General features: G+C 39.8%; 2 protein-coding genes across 2 annotated transcripts; both read left to right on the forward strand.

Moving 5' to 3' along the window:
- Window positions 1–453: 453 nt before the first annotated feature.
- serpinh1a (serpin peptidase inhibitor, clade H (heat shock protein 47), member 1a) lies at window positions 454–6,972 on the forward strand. Its single transcript, XM_034099398.1, has 5 exons — window positions 454–631; window positions 1,945–2,551; window positions 2,630–2,728; window positions 4,365–4,597; window positions 4,694–6,972. The coding sequence occupies exons 2-5, from the start codon at window positions 1,954–1,956 to the stop codon at window positions 4,994–4,996; spliced, it is 1,233 nt and encodes a 410-aa protein (XP_033955289.1). The 5' UTR covers window positions 454–631; window positions 1,945–1,953; the 3' UTR covers window positions 4,997–6,972.
- Window positions 6,973–12,094: 5,122 nt separating this feature from the next.
- Window positions 12,095–23,658, forward strand: acer3 (alkaline ceramidase 3). The gene is made up of 11 exons (XM_034099524.1): window positions 12,095–12,347; window positions 16,819–16,929; window positions 17,111–17,163; window positions 17,363–17,415; window positions 18,217–18,298; window positions 18,380–18,415; window positions 20,254–20,312; window positions 20,436–20,537; window positions 20,884–20,988; window positions 21,067–21,112; window positions 21,234–23,658. Exons 1-11 carry the CDS (start codon window positions 12,245–12,247, stop codon window positions 21,285–21,287), a joined length of 804 nt encoding a protein of 267 aa, XP_033955415.1. The 5' UTR covers window positions 12,095–12,244; the 3' UTR covers window positions 21,288–23,658.
- The last annotated feature ends 343 nt before the right edge of the window (window positions 23,659–24,001 follow it).

Below are 24,001 nucleotides of genomic sequence, written 5' to 3' on the forward strand. Positions count from 1 at the left end.
GGCTGTAAAAGCACTTTGACAACAACAAAGGTCCTTAACTCTCACTGTAAGTGTCAACATTTTCTTCATGACCCAACAAGTTTGTATTTTGGCAATTACATGAGTTCAGAAATGAAGCCGTCACTAAAACAATAAGATAGAAGTATGCATTGTAATGTTCACACCAATATACTACTATTGTTAAGCTATATTTTATGTCAATAGAAAAAAGATAGTTCTACCATATTTACTTTGTGTATAACAAACACAACTTTATTAATTGGATGAGTAAACAGTGATGAAAGTGTTTAAGATTCTAACAAGAACACTAATATTTGGGTGCAATCATAATCAATGCGTAATACAGGGTAACTTTATTATAGGTCACAGAGGGGTGGGTGGCTTCAACACCTTCAGGCTTTAGGACCTGGGGGTTGCAGATTCTTCTCCCACTGCCCCTCACTATGGGCGGAGGAAGATTCCTGAGCAGAGATTTTAATGCTCTGTGAACCAGGCAGAGCAATTCCTGCAATTGTCTCGTACAATTCTATGTTTGACTGCCATTTACATTATCCTCACATACAGCAGATCAGGGGATCTTTTTGCAGAAGCTTCAGGACAACCTGCTGAACTGTTGAAAGAGCCCAATAAGGTAAGATAAAAGTTCTGGAAGTAAGGGGGGGAGGGAAAGTATGCAGTGTGTTCAACTTGTGGGAAATGCCCAGGCATGTAAAGAGGCCACAAACTCAGATCTGGGATAAGGAGTCAAATATTCCATTGCAGTCCTAAACTGTGTGATTCTTGCAAGTTGTTTTAAAACATTTACAAAACGTGAAAGTATGTTGCTTGCAAGTAGACATTAGGAGGTGGCTGTAGAACATGTAGAAAACAACATAAAAACCAAATGGATTTTCATTAAAAGAAACATAGTATGATTATCACATGCAGTGTTACCTTAGCATGCTATTCAGATCATATCATCAGCAGTTGATGAATCTATTCATCCTTGATCTTTCTGTTTTCAAGTTGCAGCACAATAAAAAAACGTATCTTCCAACACTAATCATTTCAAATAACTGGTTATACAGACAATAAACTCTAAAACGTAGCCATTTGCCATTGATCTCTTTAATGCACATTGAAGTAAGCCCATCTCTAACTCTAACCCTGGCATTGGTTGAGTGTGTGGGATCACTTTTTCCACGTCATGGGAAACTGATCAGCATCAACCAGACTCTTTCCTCTCGAGATTATATTAGAAAACTTAAATCGTGTGTGTTGCCAAGACATGAAGAACTCGTAGCTGGCCGCATGTGTTTCTTCTTGACATCCTGTAGCTGCCTACGTGTCTGTGGTGTAGGTCCAGCCCATAGGTCTAGCCTCAAGGTTTATTTGGGAGAGACGTTTTTGAATGTCAAGGCTTAAAGGTGGGGTAGGTAAATTTGAGAAACCGGCTCGAGATACACTTTTTGTTATATTCCATAGAATGCTCTTAACATCCCGATAGCAATGAATATCTGAAGTGCTTTGACAAAAAGTCATCTGTGGAAGCTGTAGTACTGTAAAAAGCACGACCAATCATTTTAGCCGGCCCGGCAAAAATAACTGGATGTCAGCCTTCCATCGGGGCACAAACTGTGCCCTCATTGGTCATGTGCGCGTTCGTGTGTGTTGGAGGAGGGGCTCTGTGAGGAAGTGGCAGATATCTTCCGGTTGTGTATGTTCAAATTCGAGCGCACTCGAGCTGGTTTCTCCAAAATTACCTACCCCACCTTTAACCCAACTCGCCTTGCTATTATCCTAAAAAATGCAGATGAGGTGCCCCAATAAAAGGCTTCGAATTTGGAAAAATAAGTTAAGATATGCGAAACTAAAACAGAACAAATTAGCCAAGATAAGAGTTTGGCTCGCTTAAATCAGTACATTAATAAGATTTGCTTTATATCTTTCTTTATCTTTGATTAGCATTCCAACATGTGGGTGCAAAGCCTGATGGCCCTGGTCCTCCTGGCTACTTCTGCTTCAGCTGCTACCTCGGCTTCACCAAAGAAAGTCCTGAGCAAACATGCCACCATCCTGGCTGACAACAGTGCAAAGTTTGCCTTCAGTCTCTACCAAAAAATGGCTAAGGAAAAGGGCGTAGAAAACATCCTGATCTCCCCTGTAGTGGTGGCCTCCTCTCTGGGTCTGGTTGCTCTTGGGGGCAAAGCCTCCACTGCCTCTCAGGTGAAAAACATTCTGAATGCAGCTAAAGTCAAAGATGATCAACTGCACTCTGGTCTGGCTGAGCTCCTGTCTGAGGTGAGCGACCCAAAAACCCGCAATGTCACCTGGAAGATCAGCAACCGTCTCTATGGACCCAGCTCTGTCACCTTTGTAGATGAGTTTGTCAAGAGCAGCCAGAAGCACTATAACTTTGATCACTCCAAGATAAACTTCAGTGATAAGAAGAGCGCCGTGAACTCCATCAACGAGTGGGCGTCCAAGTCTACTGACGGCAAACTGTCCGAAGTTACCAAGGATGTGGAGAAGGCTGATGGGGCGATGATCATCAATGCTATGTTTTTCAAACGTGAGTATTAAACCTGCAGATTTGCAATATAATTCCTTTTAAATGCTCTTAAAACTAACTGATTTGTATTCCACACAGCTCATTGGGACGAGCAATTCCATCATAAAATGGTGGACAACCGTGGATTTGTGGTATCCCGTGGCTACACTGTTTCATTACAGATGATGCACCGTACCGGTAGGTTGGGACAGTCCAAGTATATATTCAGAAACAAAATTCGTTAAAATCTTTTAGGGATTATTCTCAAAGGTTCTCAATACAACATATAGAGCAGCTAAAAACGATTTAATATGTAAAGATATAGCGGGGTAATGTCTACCTGACTAGTAACTAATGAAGTCATTCTCCCCAAGTGTGTGTCGTAATCCCAGATTCTCAGTGCTTTAGTTAAAGGGGACCTATCATGCAAAATGCACTTTGTGATGTCTTTTATACATAAATATGTGTCCCCGGTGCGTCGGGGAACTCACGCAGCGTCAGAAAATAAAACCGTCTCTCTTTTCCTCCGTACCCAAATATTTTAAAAACGGGGCTACAACGAGCGCATACAGATTCCATCCGAGCTGACGTCAGCCCGGAATAGTGTCCGTTCACACGAGACGTATCCGTTCACACGAGACCACTCGAAAGCGCTGGAGACGCTGTAGTACATATGCCAGGCCTGTAAGTGGCGCTGTAGTCTGCCACAAAAGCAGCGAAGAAGACTTCCCGCGCATGGTTGCTACGGTTGCTCTTTTTGATGGTGGGCCGAAAAAGGCATTGCGCTGGTTTCCTTCACAAAAGCTAATGGGTTTTTTACTGACATATTTTATGTTGTAGAACAAAATGTTAACATCTCCTAAGTTACTTAACCACAGACCTTATGTTGTGCATTTAATGTTGACTCATTTCAGGGCTCAATGACTCATTCCTCCACCACTGCTCTGTGGGGACGGCGGGGTTACTGCTGATAGCACCTTCTTAGCACACTGAACTGAAGAAATTGAAACATTGACTATAATTAAATGTATTATGTCAACAGATTTAGGTTAAACTTAATATTATAGCTTTAAAATAAACTAATACAGTGAAATGTGAAATTGTGTGTGGCCACCCTCCAGCTTATGTTATATCACTGTTGGTCAGTCTGTTAGCACCCTTAGCTGCTAGCCACTTTCGTTTCGCAAATAGCCATTATAAGAGACGTGTGCAGGCAAGTGTTAAAAGAACAATTGCCCTTTTTATATAGTGGTATTAAATGCTAAACTGTATCTGAGCAGCAGTTTTTGGGTTGGTGTTGGAAATCACTAACTTTTTTTTTACAAATGGTAATTTCTTTATTTAGGTTTTGTATGGATCAAACAAACAATATATAGAGTGTTAATTAATCAGCAAAAGAGCTGTTGGTGGATGCAAATTGTAATTTGGACAGAGCCAGGCTAGCTGCCCTCGCTTACAATCTTTAAGTCCATTTCTTTTTTGAAGTTAGGAGAAACACAATAAAAACAAAAACAACTTAAAGGCATTTTAATTAAGTTAAAATAAGTCAGCAGTGATGTGGCAGTGCAGTGTGTGTAGTTTATTGTCTGTGAACAAATGCTACAACTCTTCCACCTGCTGATTAAAGTGAGGGTGCTCTGTTAGCCTCGAGCTAGCAGCGACAACGGCTCAAGCTTAAGATGGAATTACTTTTAATGTGGGCAAGCTATTCCCATGTGACAAGCCACTTTCTTTTAGTCAGTACACAGAAACAAATAAAAGTAACTAAAAGAAACAGTGACATCTTATGACCAGAAAAAGAATTATGTGTAATACATGTCATTTATTTCCACAGGTCTCTATGGCTTCCTTGACGACAAAACTAATAAGTTATCCATCCTGAGCATACCTCTGGCTCATAAGAAGTCCACTGTGGTGTTCTTTATGCCCCACCATGTGGAATCTCTGCAAAGGCTGGAGAAGCTGCTGACCCAGAAGCAGCTGGATAAGTGGATGGGCGCGCTGAAGCAGACAGCAGTAGCTGTGTCTCTGCCCAAAGTCAGCATGGAAGTCAGTCACAACCTGCAGGTAAGACACTAAAGATGACCACATCTCTTGACTTCTGATTGAATTGCTGTTTTATACAATTTGAATTACACACTAACTTCCTGCTCCCATTCATAGAAACACCTCGGGGAGTTGGGCCTGACAGATGCTGTAAACAAATCCAAAGCTGACTTTTCCAAAATGTCTGGGAAGAAGGACCTCTACTTGTCCAGTGTGTTCCACGCCTCAGCCTTGGAATGGGACACTGATGGAAACGAAATGGACACGAGCATCTTCGGCACAGACAAGCTGAAAGACCCCAAACTGTTCTATGCAGACCACCCTTTCATCTTCCTCGTGAAGGACGAGAGCACCAAGTCAATCCTCTTCCTCGGCAGGATGGTCCGGCCAAAGGGTGACAAGATAAGAGATGAATTGTAACCATATAAAGTAAAGCTTAACGGTGTGTGTATTTTTTGTCTATATGTTTTATTTCGCACTAGAGCAGCGGTTTTCAAAGTGTGAGGCGCGCCTCCCCTGGGGGGCGCCAGAGAGCTTCATGGAAGGCGCTGCGTGAGACAAAAAATAACGAGAAAAAGACGAGTAAAGTGACACTTGCCCACTTTTGGCTGTCTGTGGAGACCGAGTTGCCCCACCTCGCCAAAAAGGCTGTACAAGTGCTCATTCCCTTCACCTCCACCTTCCTGTGTGAGTGAGGGTTTTCCGCATTGATTTTGATCAAAAGCAAGTACGGGTCAAGGCAGCAGCCAGAGGATGATGCGTTTATCCCTGTGTGCATCAAAGAAGCAGACTCATAGTTCCCACTAAAGTAGGGGTGAGTGTAATAAGGAGGCAAAGTTGACGTTCAGTGTGTTGCCGGGAGCATATACGGATGTATCTACGATGTTGAAAATGTTAAAAATGTTTAAAAAGTATGTGTTAAGACCACGGTGTGCGAAAATATACGGGTCGTGCTGCAGCTAGATTTGCTTGTCCTCTGTAAGAAGGTCTCGGCGACTGACATGCAAGGAAGAACGGCTGTCCACAGGCTGTTCCAATTTTAACAACTTTATTAACTTCCAGGGTAGTGAATTGAACATGCAATTGTAATTGCGTGTGTGGTATATTTTCACGCACGCATGTTCCACAACACACACACTGAACAACACTCAATTGTCCGATCGCTACCAGTGTCCTTGCGATCTTGTTATAACAACAAGTGCATGTTACTGATGCAATATGGTTGAGACCATTCGGGCTTATTCTAGAGGGGTGCAAGTAATAGTCCAAATAGTGGGGGAGTTTTATACAATATGTGTAAAACATAAAGATAAAAAAGTTATTGTTTAATGTTTTAGGGAGGTGACGCTACTCAGCCAATCAAATCGGTGCAGTCAGTGAGTCAGCACGATAGATTCAAACACACGCACAGAGACAGACGAGACAAGAGGAGAGAAACAGTAATAATAATAATAAATTATATTTCTATAGCGCTTTTCTTGAACCCAAAGACGCTTTACATTTGGGAGGGAGGGTAGACAAACAAGAAAAGTAAAACAGTAATTTCAAATGGCAGAAGGTAGACAGCGAAAACAGAGCATTTAATGACATTTTCTCTTACTGGACCTCTTTGAAATGCAATTGAATACCCCTGCATTGTAGCAACAATAATAATAATAACAGCAATAATAATTGGGAGGGGGTCGCGGCTGTTCTTATGTTCTCTGAGGGGAGGCTCACCTTCCCACACTTTGAAAACCCCTGCACTAGAGCATTCCTTCACATCACAGGCCGACAGCATTCCACAACACACGGCTGAAGAGATGTGTTCTTTAAACCTTTCATCCTGTGTTTGGTTAGCAAAGCCTTTTGCACACCTATCCTTTTTATCTTGATGAGTATTTCATATCACTATATGTCCCATTTTAGTTTGCATTGGCAGCACACTACGCACTGAAAACTTCATGCAATAGGATCTTCATGATTCTTGCATAAAATGTAAATGCATTGGTATTGTGCCAGCACAAAAATGGTCTCAGTCTTAATATTGTTTTGTAAAAGCTGTACAATAATCTTACTTTTGTAGAGCTGTGCGGTGTGATCCAAAACGTTTGTAAAGCACACTGCTTTTTTATGTGTCAACTCCAAGGATGTTTCTCGCACATCCTTTGCACTGCTTTCAACCAAAAGTTCTACAATATTTATATTTGACCAAGAGGCTGAAATGCTATGATAAGGTTATTGATCATCTCTGGATGCACTCATCTCCACTGGTAAACAAACCAAATTGTGACAAATGTAAGACTTATCTATAAAACAATTTTTCTGCAAATTATTTGACAATTTCAAACTTGAATGGCTTTACACTGTTACAAATGTCCAGTTTTTGCAATAAAAGTATATATATATATATATACATACAGAAAAAGGTGTCATCCCTGTTTCAGATATTTTCTGTTGAAATTGTTCCTTTGTGTTAGAGAAGACTTTCTGTTTGCAATAGCAGTTTAGCCTCGGGCAGGTCTGTTGCCTGCAGTGGGATTATCCATCTGAATAACATGAGAACATTCCAGAGAGGGGGGTTGTGTGACCCCCTGGGCAGCCTTACTTCAGCAGGAAATGTGATGGAGGTGTCATAGTAAACATTGCCTCTTTATCAATGAACTGTAAATATTTAGACAAAACATCCAGCTGGGTTCTGCAGCTGCGCCAATGAGCAAAGCATTGGAAGTGCCACACCAACATCCAACATTAGGTTCCCAATGAAAACTACAAGAATAACAGTCAACAGTGAGCAACTCCTTCATTATTGATTGGAAAGGGTTTAAATAAAAGATCTGAACATTATACTCTAGTTGGCTAAGGAGAAGACTAATTCTGAGATGAATAAAATCAGTTGTATTGTCACCATGTGTTCCGTGAGCTTTTGAGTGTATCACACCATCTAGAGGACGACTGGGTTCATGACAGAACAATGATTGTTTGTCATCTAGTGGACAACTTGAGTACTTAAGCAAAAATATATCATAAGACATTTATTTAAGCTTCAAATAAAAATGTGCACTCAATTAATATATCAAAGTATTGTCTATATGGTTGGCATAAAGTTAGCAAATGTCAGCCTGTATCTTATTTCAAAATGTTTCAAAGGAAAACTGATATTTAACTATAATTATAGATCCATAAATCAATCCAAAAATGACGTGACAATAACACTATAACTGTGCAAATCAAATCAAAATTTATTAATATAGCATTTTTCATACATGAAGGTAACTCAAAGTGCTTCACAAAACAAACACATGTATACACAATTTACAATAAATAAACACAATACTAGCTCCCCTTTCCCAGGTGAAACCAGAGTAACACATTGTTACGCCTTGTGATTAAAAAGAACACTTAATGCACGACTGAATAAAACAGGATTAAAATAGAATTCAGTTTTGTGTTACAGCATTATGATCAGCAATAATTTTCTTAGAAATAATGCCTGATTTATTTGTAAGAATTGTTTTCATTACTATGAACATTTATGGTGATTGCATTGTTAGAAGGCCATTGAATTCCAGTGAGTGCTTCAAAGCATGGACTCTTCTTTAGTGGTTCAGTGTAATTAAGTCCTGTATGTAATTAAGTAAGAGTTTCTTCTTTTCTTTTTAAAGGTGCTAATTTCCATAGAAAGGATGCTGTCAACATTACGACTTCACCCTTTTATTATTGTGCATTACCCAAAGAGCAGTGTTTAAAGAAAGAGTGGTTGTTAAATGCTCTTTAATGGTGGGAGATAAAGGATCATGAAATGCGCTTTTATAGGGGTTACTTCTGGTTAAAGGTCTTCTTATTTCCTCTTTTATTACTCATGTTACTTCCTGTTTACTTGTGTCAGTGTCATACAACAGAGCCTGGCTCAATAACCATGCTCTGTCGGTGGGTGCTTTAAGCGGGGTTATGATCAGTTACACCGAACGTGTTTATTATTAAATTGTTTAAAATATAAAAAATAATGGTTATTATCATTTAGGACACTCGCGTATGATAATGTGTATTCAGTGAGTACACTAGTTCCACTTACTTTATTAAAAAAACGTTTGCATATTTGAAAATGTATGTGCATATTTTAAAACGTGAACCCTGTTCATTAACTCCATTTTAATTTAACTCAAAAATATCAATTTTTCTATTGATGCCCCAACCCCAATCAACACAGAGCCCACCCCCATTATAATTCCCAACATAATGTGGAGGAAGTACTCAGATATTTTGCTTAGCAATACTAAATTGTTAAAAGTATAAAGTCCTGTATCTAAAATGTTACAAAAGTATTAGCATCAAGTTATACTTTTGTACCAGAAGTAAAAGTACTCATTATGCCTTAAGGCCCATTTTAGAATCATATATTCTTACTGGATGATCAGAGGTGAAAGAAGTACATTATATTAATGTCAAAATACTCCATTAGAAGGAGAAAGCCCTATATTCTTAAATAAAAGTAGGCTACAGGTATTTTATCAAGAGAAGATGCAGCACTGAACAATCTGGTGCCACTAAATCCGAATCCATGAACAGGTACTGTAGCATGAGGTAGCATCCAAACAAAATGTGACTGTGCCCAACATGAAGGGAGACATGAAAGACAAACAATGAACCAACATCGAACACAGGAAGAGACAAGACTAAATACAGGGAGGGGTAATCACGAGACGAGAAACTGCCGGGCAGTGAAGGAGAAACACAAGGGCAACAGGTGAACACAATCAGACACACCAGGGAAACTAATGACAGGGAGGAAGACAAGACACAGGGAGAACAGAATTGCAAAAATAAAACCATGACAAGACAGACCAAACTACAACCGTGACATAAAACTAAGATCGTGACACATAGCCGCTCGCGGGGGTTTAATCTGCGCGCCTGGGTAGCTTGTTTTGCGCGCTAGAATATTGACCCAATTCTGGCTCCATAAAAAACTGTTATGATGATGACATTACGTGTGTAAATATATTTGTTTCTTTGTGGGGGGTCCCCAAACTGTTTTAAAGATCCCATGTCATGGCCATTTCTACTGATCATATTTCTATTGTTGAGGTCTACTAGAATAGATTTAAATTGTGAAATTGTCCATAATCACATTGGTTTCTCATACAGCATCTCTGTATAGTATGTGTATTGTGAATTGTCGCCCAGGTATTCACTCTCTGTCCTAAACGGCTTGTTGGAGCTCCTGCCCCCCCCCCCCCACTCCCTGTGAGCCCAGTGTGCTCTGATTGGTCGGGACGTTGCGAGGCTCGTTGCGAGGCTCGTTGCGACTGCGAGCTGCTGCGAGGAGCGGACAGGTTTCCGGGTCGGCGATACAGCGAGAACAAGCGAAACTCATCCTGAGCACACACACACACTCACAGCCGAAGTAAAAACAATAAGTGTGGCTTGATATTGAGTAAGAAAAAGGCAATAACGCTTGGAGAATGGGTCTGCGGAGAGCATTTCTCCGCGATCCCAACTCGTCTATTACCAGCGTTCAGGGAGCAACATGGACAAGCATACTGACAGCGCAGTGTGTCATACTTCCTGAATGAAAAGTCAACTATAATATTAGACATTTGAAGAAGTTAAACTTTAAACATCCATGACTTAAACACTTTATCCAGGATAAAAGCCACAGAGCTGCACCTGCAAGGTGAATACAGCTGGTAACAGAACAAGCGTTTGAATGCGTGCATTAACAGGTTTATGATATCACTGCCCCGTCTAAGACACGATCTGACTTTAATTACATTTGACTCGAGTGTTTCGTCAACTTAATGTGTTGCTTAAAATAATACTTCTGCATACAGTATGTGACACTGTGAGTGTTGCACGGCCAGATACGGCTCAGCTGACTCAGATAAGGAAATGATACATTGTGATGTGATATGAATGATAATGGGACACATTGACGTCTGCACTCACAGTGCCACGGACTGTAGGCTACGTAATGTTACTTTGATCCGGTTACTATTGTTGTGGCTGATATGTAATTAAGCTTTCTTAACGCTAATGTTATATTAGTCAGATTGCTCTGAGGATGGGAGGTGATATTCTATTAATGTTCACGTTCACACAGTCAGTTGATTTTTGCCGGCCGTCTTTCCTGCAACGGCAGCTTTTCTGTATTTCCTTTCTCCTGTAATATAACTTGATCGCTTTAAACTCCGCACACTGAGCTCTGATTGGTCAGCAGGCAGTGCTTTCACTGAGTTGATCTCTTAGCCTGCAACATAACCTGCTCCGGAGCAGGTTAGCAGCTCAGCATAAGTTACCATGGAGATCTAGCTAAAAAGATAACCAGTGTCGTAGGACCGGAAACCCCGAGTTTTCCCTGAAGTTAGCCCGCTAAACGAAAATCCTGCTCCGTAGTACAGGCCTCTGGTGTGTGAGGTGCTCCGCGGATTGGTCCATTTGGGCCAATCCGGTCATGTGTTGTTGATTTGGGTGTTCACACATCACAGAACCCAGGAAGCAAACAATGGAAAATGAGAAATCTCCAACGAGGCATTTTGGGGCAGCATAGATAGGTCTTTTCTGTGTTAGAATTTGACTCGTACTTTGAGGGGTTTTGACTCTGCAGACCAAATATATATGGACAAAGTTTTGGGGGGAAAAACATACAACATTTCTAAACTGTTCCAACCTGACTTTGCACCAATTGTTACAGGGTGGTTTAGGCTAGGTTGCAGCTCCACCCTGTGGACGTATTTTGCCTGTGTTATATATATATCTGCCTCACGTGAATATACCTCAGTTGTATGATTGCCCGCTCAATGTGAATACACGGCGTTGAGACACAGCCTGACTTGCCTTGTTTATTAAATGCACATACATCTACAAACACCAATTCGGTAGAATGGCACATATACTGTAGGCCTATTGTATAATTCTACAAGTAGGCCTACCTTAAAGGTGGGGTATGTAATTTTGGAGAAACCAGCTCGTGCGCTCGAATTTGAAAGTGCACAACCGGAAAAAATCTGCCTCTTCCTTCAGATTTCCTTACAGAGCCCCTCCTCCAACACACACGAACGCGCACATGACCAATGAGGGCACGAGATAAATGTGTGCACAGATCTACGGCTTCCACAGATGATGTTTTTCAAAGCACTTAAGTTAAGATATTCATTGCTATCGGGATGTTAATCATTCCATGGAATATCACAAAAAGTGTAGCCGAGCCGGTTTCTCAAACTTACGTACCCCACCTTTAAGTCCAGTAGTTTGATTTTTAGAAATGCATTATGGTAAAAGTGTGACTAAAGCTCCTTAATGAATGTAGTAAAATTACATTAGGCCTATTCCCTTCTAAATGTAGTGGAGTAAAGTATTAGCATTCAATGGAAATACTAAAGGACGTCGAAATGTGTTCCTGAGTACAGTAGCCTACTTGAGTGAATGTACTTTGTTACTTTCCCGTACTGCATTTAAACATAGAGGTAATCAACATTTCCGGGGTCATAATAGGAATATGAGCTGGCAGATACTACAGGCAGTAGTAGGTGACGATGTAAAGGCTGCCTCTGCTGTTATCTGTAACACGCTGCTGGACTGTTATCTGCCCTCCATCGCCGGGCCGGGGCAGGGTGGCTGTGCTCCGGGCCGGCTGTGATGACACCACAGATCCGTTAGCAGCGCACTGCAGCCTCCTCCTCTTCCATCATGGCTCCCTCCGCAGACAGGCACGGATACTGGGGGCAGCCGACCTCAACGCTGGACTGGTGCGAAGAAAATTATGTCGCCACCTTTTACATTGCGGAATTCTGTAAGTAAAAATAAATGCGTCATATTACTGAAATGTGTGATTGTTAGGGTTCGTTTAAAGAGTCTTTGGTGAAGGACGGCCATCATGTGTGGTGTACGTACAGTCTCCCCTCGATAACGTAAACAAGAAGCGGGAGCAGCGGCTGGTGTTATGGTGTAAGCTCGGCGGATATTAGTTTAAGCTAAATGTTAGCTAGCTCTTATGGCATTATAAAACGTAATGAGGAAAAATAAAAGCTTTCCGTCGCCGATATACAGTCCAACTGTTCTGAGTGGAGCTGTTTGGCACAGCTTTACTGTACGTGAGTGTTCAAGCAAACGGTATGACACAGACACCACAGTTTCACTATATTCCACGCTTGGAGTGATTTGTAGTATTTCAGTCCACTATTGAGCGTGCTCTTGAACGTTTCCCTATACAGTGCATTCACAATGCAACAAATGAAACGTGATAACATATTCCCCCAATGCTATCAGGGCTTAAACTGGTTCTGCAGGATCCGTTATCTGAGATTTAAACGTTGTTAGTGTAACACTGTTAAAAAACACACCATGTCAGCTGGACTTTTGACACATAGATTTTTCTAGCATGATTTATTTCAAAAGCATTAACCAAACTATATTGGACAAATACTCCTACTGAAACATATACTATATTGTGCAGACAATTTCTAGTTTTGGAAGTGAACTAGGCATTCCTATTATTGTCTTTGTGTGATCCCTTTTTACTGTGTGTTAGGGACCTTCCAGTTATAATTATCTTATTATCAATGAGGTTAAAGGTACTACTACTGATGCAACAGATAGTCCAAGATAAACTGAAGCAAAGTGGGTCAGAGTTGAGTCATATCATTGAATGTCTCATCTTCAGTGTAGTTGTCCACAGCAAGAGACCTTCGTTTGTAGACACTTCATGTATTAGTAATACAAGTGCTACTTGGAGGCATTAGTCTGGTAGTAGAGTAGCCTTACAGCATTCAGCATACTTTACATATGAATATCATTGAAATATTTTTTAACATTGGCGCTGATGTAAATGTCACATGTTAAGGATACTGACAGTTGAAGATTTTGTTAGCACTAAAGACACGCTGCCTCGCTAGATAGTTGTTCCCGTTGCTAGGTATTGTTTGGCATTTAAACGTTGATTCAGGTTACAAAGAAATAACATTGAAACAATAGGGCATGATGACGGGAGAAAGAGACAGAAAAGAGTCTCCCAGGGGACAGTCATCTCAGCATTATCAGATGTTTGTAGTTTTCATTGGAATAAGAAAAAGAAAACATTCACATGCTGTGGTATTCTTGGCATGTTTTCATTAACTATCAGTAAACAAAGTCCACCCATTTTTTAACAGCCCCTCCAAGGTCTCAGCCTTTATCAGACACCTGCAGTCTAAGCAAAAGTGTCAAAATACCAGGACATTCAGTATTAGTTTTCAAATGACTTTATGTCCTGGTAGGCCTGATTGTTTTACACACCTTAGTTTATATATCGCCACACCCAATAGAGCAACGTCAGGATCAATGTTGACCATTTTTTTTATCAGGTTCTCTGTGGGCCTGATAATTACTCATAGTCAGGGGTGCACATAACGTTTTTGCCCTGGTTCTCAAAGGAGCACCTGGAGATGTTGCTTGGTGCTCATCCTTAAAATGAAATAAACTGGAACTTTTGAGGGGGTCTTGACTTTATTTGCCAGACACACGGCACTGAACACACAGAGGTGAACACAGAACACACACACAGAGGTGAACACTGAACACACATGCAGAGGTGAATACAGAACACACATGCAGAGGTGAACACTGAACACACACACAGAGGTGAACAGAACACACATGCAGAGGTGAACACAGAACACACATGCAGAGGTGAACACAGAACACACATGCAGAGGTGAACACAGAACAACATTAGCACGGCCAATAATCCTACAAGCTGTCATCACTACCCTCCTGACTGTTCTCCTCACTGTCTTCCTCTCTGTCAGACATGGTAGCTGATGATGTAGGCCTACTTCTTTCTCTCTGGTTGAGTCTGCGATTAGCTGCTTGCATCCACAAGTCAACAGCTGGTTTTGGGTCGAAAGTCTCTGTTGTCATCTTAGACAAGTGGATGTAATCAAATAAGTATGTGAACATAGCCAATAACAAATTAATGTAACTTATTTTATTTATGTTGTTCATTCATATCTTATTTTACCTTAACATTTATTTATTTATGCATTTCTTTTTATCTCTCCAGTTTTATAGGATGTTTTTGGTTACTGTCCTATAGTATACATTGGAATGATTTCAAACCTGTTTATCCCAATAATTATAAAGGAGTGCCTTGGGAATATGTGTTTACATAAATTGTGACCAAACTGTTTGCACTTAGACTAAAGTGAACTATCTAAACACTGAGAGTCCTTTACCTCACTGAGCTGAAGTTATCAGTCTGACTGGAGAGGACTCTCCCTCCACATTATTGTAGAAACATCTTCTTCTTATATCCATTAGAGCAGCAAGCACCAGATTCTAATAACAACAGCGCCGGTACCGGTGCACCCTCCCTCTCTCCTTCGCTCACTCGCATTTTGGCTGTGAGCTGCGGTTGCCAGATAAGCCAACATCCCCCATTTTCATCACTTACAGCGCCCATCGTACAGGGCAAATGAAACGTGTTACCGGGCTGAAAAGGGTGTTACATTTACTTAATTATGAATGTTGTTACATCAAGGCCGAAAATTAGGATGAGCCCCAACGGTCAAAAAAAAATGTTTCCCTCCCAGAGCTGCCAGCACAGCGCTTCCCCAGATCTGGCGCCCTCTGCGAACATCTATAACGCCAGTGCTACGGGCCGGCCCTGAGTTCATTATCATAGGTTCATATGCAACTCGCAAATATATTTATCTCTCTCTTCTCTCTCCTCTCTTCTCTCTTTTCTCTCTCTCTCTCAATGTTGGTACGCAAATGCGCCTTTTTTGAAATTACACGGTGCTCTTTTTTTGGCGCACCTGCGCACCAGTTATGTGCAGCCCTGCTCATAGTTTAGTAAAAACAAAGCAAGGGCCTGGCGTGATGAGATTTGCTCACACAATCACAGTACAGTTTCCAACAACGTCCTTGAAGCCTTTTTCACTTCCCGTCACACTCGGACACAAATGGGCCTAATTAATACTCTGTTCAACAATGCAATACACAGAGTGCATACACATTGTAAAACCATAAGAGACACAACTAACAATTGTTGATTAATGATTTGTATGCCAATTGTTTTCACCCTTATTTATTTATTGCTAAGTCTGTAAAACTTGGAGCAAATTCAACAAGGAAAAATCACAATGTCCGAGAGCCCAAGGTTACTTCATCAAATGTTTTCCAACCCAATGTCCCAGTCCACCAATAATATCCATCCATCCATCCATCCGGAGAGGCAGGGTAAGCATTGACAGGTCACCATTCAATCACAGGGCGGAAACACACCGACAGTCATTCAATTCCAAATTCAAATCTAAGAGCACCAAGAGAAAACCCACACCCCTCTCCTAGAAAGGCCAAAGTGCATTGGTGAGTTACCACCCAGAACCTTCTTTCTTTGTAAGACTCAAACTTACAATTTAAAAAAGAACAGGTTAATTACGGTGGGAGTCAGTGTGGGTATAAATATAAAACAGTGAATGACGAATAATAGAAAACAAGGAAAAACCAGTAGGAGTAGGGCTAAATATAGCACATACTGTATGGGCGATAACAGAACATGCCAACCCCCCAAAACGATGTAATGTACTTAGGCCATGAAAAATAGCAATTTAAGATTTGTGAAACGCTTTCTATCAACCAATAGCTAGAATGATGGGGGTTATATTAAATCATGAAGACCTGTGCTCACCTATACAAACCTCAAAAATCAACTATTGTAAGTAATGATACACCAAATGGGCCGTTAAAAATAACAAAGAGGCTGATAGTCGATACTGATGATTTCTTTTTCATTTATTTTGTTGTTATTTGTATTTATGTTTTGACAGCGAACAATATATACAACCTTTATTATAACTTTCTTTTGTATGTAAAAGATTATATTTGTTTTAAATAACTCCAAATAACTTTTATTATTGATGGTCTGTGATGTTTTTATTTAATAGTTACATTATTTAATATACTTTTACTTAATTGTTCTGCTATTATTGTCTTGTGAAGCACTTTGTAACATCTGTTTAACAAAAAATATTTAAATTTTTTACATGACTAATTACTTAAACAATGCAAACCTAAATAATACAAAATGACAGCAATCATAGTGTAGTTTGCAAACCCCGTTCATGCTGGTGTTATAATGATCACTACATGTAGCCCAGCCTGTCTCCCTCTCAGGTCCCTCATGTCACCCAATCACCCATCAGAGGTCATTCAGAGGTGTTCAAATGTCGTATACAGGGTTGTGTCGCCTGGATCTAACTTGTCTCTGGTGTCTTGTTGAACAGGGAACACTGTCAGCAACCTGATTATGATCCTTCCTCCCATTTACGGGGCCATCCAGACGTTTCGAGATGGCCTCGAATTTCGCTACGTCTGCTCTTTCCTCGGACTGGCAGGTAAGTCTGTTGAAACCACAAATGACCCGGCTCTGCATTATCAAACAAACCTCTTGTTTACATATCGTAGCGATTGAGAACAGACTGTCCGGGCGTTCTTCTGATCTCACTAATCACATTGTTTAAGAATGTCCTGACTTTCAGTTTTAATGTTTTATGGGGTTGTCTGTCCATTGTCCAGCTGTTGGCGTTGGTTCCTGGTGCTTCCACATGACGCTGCTATATGAGATGCAGGTGGGCTATAGTAAAACATTAAATTGTTAATATATTATCAGCAAAAGTACATACAATTATCTCAATTTGATGAACATGCATGAATCAGACTCGCAATGAAATGGAAATATTTGCTGCCTATTGCAATGTCTTAATGAAAGACTGCAATCTTATAAATGTACTGATACAGTATGTGTTTTCTTTGTGTTCTGATTTGCAGTTACTGGATGAGTTGCCAATGATCTACAGCACATGCGTCTTTGTCTACTGCCTGTAAGTGGCTCAACCTTTTAGATGAAACGACGTTGACTGAGAAAATATTTGATGTGATTGTAAAGTGAACTAGTGAATCACTCATCCATCACTTGATCCACTACAAGAAAGTACAGGGTGTCTTTTTCAAGTGACTGAGGCATTCTATATTGTAAAGGACACGTGATTCTTAACTGATTCTAGATCTGTTAGGGCCTGACCCTGACTAAAGATATCCAGTAGATGTTAAGGTTTCTATGTTAATTGATTAAACGGAAGGAAATAGTCAGACATCCAGAGGGGGAGTCCTACCTGGACAATGGAAGCTGCACCCAGAGAATGTAGAGGATTGCCTACTGCTTAAACATTTTCTCCAGGGCAACTCACCTTGCCCTCCTTTAACAGCAGATAGTCTACTCTATATAGGCTGAAAATCCCCCTTTTTTAACTGTGTGCCTTCAAAATCTAAAAATAGTGCGAAGGATTTGGACACCGGCCTTGAATCCTTTCAGGCAATGTGTTGCTGTTAGATAACAGGCTGGATGGCGTTGGTGGCTGCGTCTCTTTTGGAAATATCAGGCACTGCGATTATTGTTGATTTCAATGGATGCTGCCGCTCAGCTTTCTTTCTCTGTGTGCTGATCTGCCAGAGCAGATGATTAATTTCACTGAAGTTGGGACTTCATGTGGCAAATAAATGGATCAATTAATTGATTGTAGAGTGTGGAGATATATCTCCACTTTGAATAATGCATCCTTTCATTGTATCTTTTTTTCCCTTTATTGAACATGTCAAATAAACACGTTTTTCTTTTTTTTTAGATACGAGTGTTTCAAACAAGAAAACACCATCAGTTTATTTCCCATAGCATTATTAATAATCTTCAGTGTCTCAGTCACATTGGTGAGTATCCACTTTCACTTTTACACTGATTAAGTTTGAACCATAATGTCCATCATTTATTTAGAGTATGTCCTCCTGCAGGTGTACTTACAGTGGAAGGAGCCAGTCTTTCACCAGGTAAGCTTTTACTTTGTTTCTTGCTCAACTGTATCAGATCGCTCATTGTTTGCTGTTTGGGCGCAGCGGGCCTGAAGTCAAGTCAACCTTAACTAAACATTGGGCTTGCTAACTCAGCACAAAAACACTTAGTGCATGTTGGATGTTAAACACAAAGTAGAATTTCATACCAAAGACATTATGCAAAACGATTCAAAATACAACATACAGGATTTTAAATGGAGTTTGCACCTAAAACTCAAATATATATTTTAAAGTTTTAACACTTTTTACACTTTTCTTTGTCTTCTTACACTTAAAAATAAAAAAACATCTAATACTCCATGGTTGGGAGTGTACCTAGGCTCAGCAGAAACCCTGTATTTATCTTTTTACAGTTAGGGTGCAGCTATTAACCCAAACACAATGCCCTAAACTCAACACAAAGCCATGTCTGTTAAAGGACAATGGGACAGAGCAGCCTTTGTTTACTAATCACATTGCTTTATGGTGGTTTAGAGCCCAACTGATAATGGGGACTTTATCTTCCTACTTCCTTTAAATATAGATTGTGCTGACTGCAGGTACTTATTTTGGAATTGGTTCCTCATGTATGCGGATATGTGTCAAAAAAATCAATAACTGACTGATGACTGGCTGTATATGCTCATTACACTCAAGGAAACAAAACTGTTTGGCTGAACCACATTTGAGAGACAACAATGCTTGTATAGAGAGGTGCAGGAATGAGTCATCAAATTGGGAAAATGGGTTAGTATTTTTCCACATCCGGTTCCCTCGTCTCGAAGTTAACGGTTTTTGAGAGTGTTTTTGGTTAGACCTGTGGTTAACACAAGCTTAAGAGATTCTCATATTTTATTCTACAACATACGATATGTCAGTAAAGACTCCACTGGTGAACATCTAAACTGTCCTGTGTTAAAAAAACGGCGGTTGCTAACAAGTGGCTAAATGAGACTACTAAAGTCATCACAGCGAATATCAGCCGCTTTTAGCTTGATGGTGGTGACATAAAGTCATGTGACGGTGATGTAGTTAGTTTAAAGCCTAACGTTATCTTTTTACATCAATGGGAACACATTTTTTACGGGAGCCCTTGTGATGCTTACCACCGTGTCGGCCTACAGAAATATATCATTACTGCAGCGCTCTATCTGAAAGGGTTATGCTAGAGGACTGTGTTCAAAGTTTATGTTATCAATAATATCAATGTACATTGGCTGCCTGGAATTCAGCAATGGGTTTCCACCAGAGCTCAGTCATATAAAATGTGTCACGATCTGTCTATGTTTTATTTTGTCCTGTCTAGATCTGTCTTTGTTTTCCTGTTTTAGTTTGAAAAGTGTTCCAGTTTAATGATTGTGATTGAAAAGGAGGCTGGTAAACATTGCAAAGAGGGATTTGTAAACGTAACCATGTTGTAGCCGGAGAAAGGCTAAACCATATCAAAGAATACATGTATGAACTACATTATCTCATTTAGCTGTAGCTTTTATAAACAAACAAAAAGACGTATTGACCAGTCGATGAACCAGCGACCCTGCGGTTATGAGTCAACTGCTTTCCAGCTGAGCCACAGCACACACACGCTGAATCTACCTGAAAACACTGCATACTATTTATTCCTGTATTTATTCATTTATTTATTCATTCATGTTTTTATTCCTACATTTATTTATGCTTTTATTGATTCATACTTATGACATGTTCCGACCTCTATAAGTGAGGGTCTGAGCTCTCTTGATTCCATCGTGTCACCGGGCCCGGGTACAGGAGGGGTAGTATGGTGACGTTGCCATGTTTCAAGGCCAGACATAATGAAATGTGTCTTTTCCCAGGTCATGTATGGAGCTCTAGTAGCTTGCCTAGTGATGCGATCTCTCTTCATTGTTACATGGTATGTTTTTCAAGAGCGTTCATTGTTAAACATTTATATATCAAAGGAATTATTGTTCATCAATCTTCTGTGTAAGAAATAACTTGCTAATGGGTTTCTTTGTGGTTTCTGTTTCAATGTTAGGGTGTACCCATGGCTCAGACCGCTGTGTTACACCTCCTTAGGAGTCTTTTTGTTAGGGTTCCTACTGTGGAACATCGACAATATCTTCTGCAACACATTAAGGTGAGTATTAGACATGGAACAATAGTAAGGTTCCTCTTATTATTGAAGCATTTGCTTATTTTTTGGAATTCGGACAGCAGTTTTAATAATACTGGTTGCAAATGTTTACATAAACAGTCCGTTACATTAATCAAGGACAGGAATATCTCTCAGATTATTTACTGTGAAATAAGAATCTTAAATTGAACTGTATTTTCTTATCCAAAATGCAGAATGCATGTTTAGATTTTTTGATTGATAAAATACAATCAATAAAAATACTTTAATAAAGACAACTTATTAGCACCCTCTTTAGAAGAATCCCATACAGTTGGAGATACAATTCATGTTTTTTTCTGTCTCTCAGAGCCAGTAGAGAAAAACTTCCCTCCGGTGTTGGAGTAGCAACACAGTTCCATGCCTGGTGGCACATCTTCACTGGCCTTGGATCCTACCTGCACATACTTCTAAGGTAAGCTCCAGCTGTGAGTTTTATTGGAGTGAGCTAGTTCATTTATTTATTTAAAATCTAATATTCATCTTCTTTTAGCCTGCAGATCAGGTCAACCTACCTCAAGCACAGACCAAATATAAAGGTAGGTTTAGCCCCAAGCCTTTGTAATTATCATAGCTTTTATTTTATTGCATGATTGTATTAATTCAGTAATTGAATTATTATTCAAAGACTATTATTATTATTTTCCTATCTTTGTTCAGTTTGTTTGTGGAGTTTGGCCCACATTGCACATTGAACCACAGAAGACGAGCTGAAATAAAGGGTTAGTGACCAACTGAAGGATGGTGACTGCCATATCCAGACACCATGGGAGCAGGGAGCTGCCAATGCTCACTGCTGGGACCTCCGCCAACAGCCAGGGGGCAGGTGTACCCCAAGGCACTATCCTAGGAACCCTTTAGTTCTGCACTGTGGCAACACTGAGTCCAGTTTTAAGATTTTGTTTAATCACAAATATTTATTAGACTAGTGTTTATTAGATCTTATTGAAGTTTTAATGCAAATATGATGTGTAGTCTTCTGAAGTGATACATGTCGAAGGGGACGGGGTGTTATCTTATCTAAAATTGAAAAATATTCAGAATTTCATTAGCATATTTATTGTTGTATGTTTGAATCTCCTAAGTCTAAAAATATTCAAATGAGTCCCTATCAATTATTAAACCTATAACAGGTTTACCTAGCGTTTATGCAGTTTTAGAACCAGCTGAGGGTGCTCAACTCATAACACAGTGTTGTCACATCCTTTTTCAAGGCGTATTGCTTTTGGATGTGCTCACTATATTGTATATGGGATAGAAACTGCCTACTAGAATGTGAAAGTAGTAATGTGTTATTGTAATTCAGAACTAAGCCATTTTACAAATGTTCCTATGAAAACATGCCATGACTGGATTGTGAATTTTATTTTATTTTCATTGCCAAAGTTGTTCTGGGTTTAAAACAGTCAACCATCATTTGTATTTTACGTCATTATAACACACCATTAGAGAATTGTTATTCTGTTAGGGACAGAGCTAAGATCTTTCCATGTACACAAAACAAGTGGAACAACTTTGGACAGCTCAAGTTCCTGGATACACACACGCCGTCTTTAAAGAGATACTGCACACACATGTGTGCTCTTTGCAGGACTAAAGTTGTACTGCCACCCCTCAAATCCATACATTTTGACTTTTGGTGATCAGAATTACATTGACTCTCCCTCAGGGTGTGTTATGTTGACAAACCTGTTTGTTTGCCTGTGACCAGAATCTTGCTAATCTGATCAGCCACAAATAATGCAAACATGCAGAAACATCACTGGAGATCATCAGCTAATGTTTGCAGCTAGCTTGAAGGGAAGATGGAGTTAAATGCTGTAGTTAAAACTCATTTATAAAAGCCAGTCTGTTAATATAACTGTAAATGTTAACGTATAGCCAAATGAACAAGTAAACACATAGAACATGTCTAAATATGTGCATCCCCATAAGCCGTAGTGTTGGGATTCAACACACAGACAGTTATTCCTCCTTTATACCGGTCTTCACGCTAGAACACAGAAATAATATTTGAGTTTTCTCCCCAATTATTAGAAAAATACTTTATCTAAGTAAGCATCAACCTTGATTTTGAAGACGTAACATTCACTACTTTTTAATCATGATAATAATGCATTGTTTGTTTCATGTTTTTACACCATTGCATGGAGGTGGAGAGTCTAATGGCACATATCTTGGCAAAACAGTTCATTATACAACCACTCGACACATTGCCCTTTTCTCAGACGTTGCCAAACATGCCTCTGTGAATGGAGGAGATCTACCAACTGTAGAATCCGACTTCATGTACTGGATCTGCGGTGTGAAAGGAAGGGCTCTTTATTTAAAATGATTTGCTGCTGATATGAAACGGTAACAATATAACATGGTATTTTTTTTTATATTTGTGTCTGCTAAACTGCTGTGTGCTGCATTACCTACTCATACATTCATTTTCCACAACACTGAAAAAACTGAAACATTGACTTTCAATAAGTGTATTATGTCAAAGAATTTCACATAACTGTATTAGGTTCAAGTCAGTTTATATTATAGTTATGTTCATACTAGGTTTCAGTTTTTTCAGTGTATGCATTCAGTACATGCTATATCACTAAATCTGAAACGCTTGGGTTTAACACTAGCGTGAACCCAGTGTTACAAATATTCATAAGCACAATGTATGAAAGATAAGTATTAACTGTTCAAATGTCTGAGTGGAATGTTCATTGTGTGTTATTATCTTGGCATTCGTGCTCATCAGTAGAGCAGTTGTCAAAGAGGGTGCCTTATTGTTACCTTGCAAGTAATCCAAGTTGCCTTGATGTTTGTGATCAAATAACCATTCTACTGTCCCTGTGTTGTGCAGCGTGCCCATATCTCTTTCTAGTGCAACGTTTGTGCCTGGTTCTTTGGCCTCCCATTCATTTCATGTGTCCAACATTTTGGTTACAGTCTGTTCCAATGATATTAACTGTGTCTGTAGGTGAATAACGTTCTGTATCTGCTGAGGCCAGAAGAGTAAACTCTGCCACCAGATATGTTTAACTTTGGTCAGTCTTTATGATAAAAAGACATGCAGACTAAATGTGTACAGAAGAAATTAACTTTGTCTTTTGTCTTTTTGAAACCAATTGTGCCCAGACTGGCCACTTATGAAACATGATGTGAATAATTGTAGAGGGCTGCAGTGCCTATGACCATGGAAATAGTAACATTTTACTATTTAATTTCATATGGATGCTAGCAACCCAAAGCATGGCCCAAAATTAAACTTCATGTGGATCAGATTTTTTCTGAACAAAGTAAAACCCTAAAGACTCCTTTGGGTTGGAGAGAAAAGCTCAGACACTGCAGACCACTGGAAAGTGTACGAACAAAGAGCTTTTAACACTGAAGATCCCATGATAACCCACAAGATCCCAGACAGGACATGGAAAAGAGTT

This window comes from Pseudochaenichthys georgianus, chromosome 14, assembly GCF_902827115.2.
Source record: "Pseudochaenichthys georgianus chromosome 14, fPseGeo1.2, whole genome shotgun sequence".
Lineage (NCBI taxonomy): Eukaryota > Metazoa > Chordata > Actinopteri > Perciformes > Channichthyidae > Pseudochaenichthys > Pseudochaenichthys georgianus.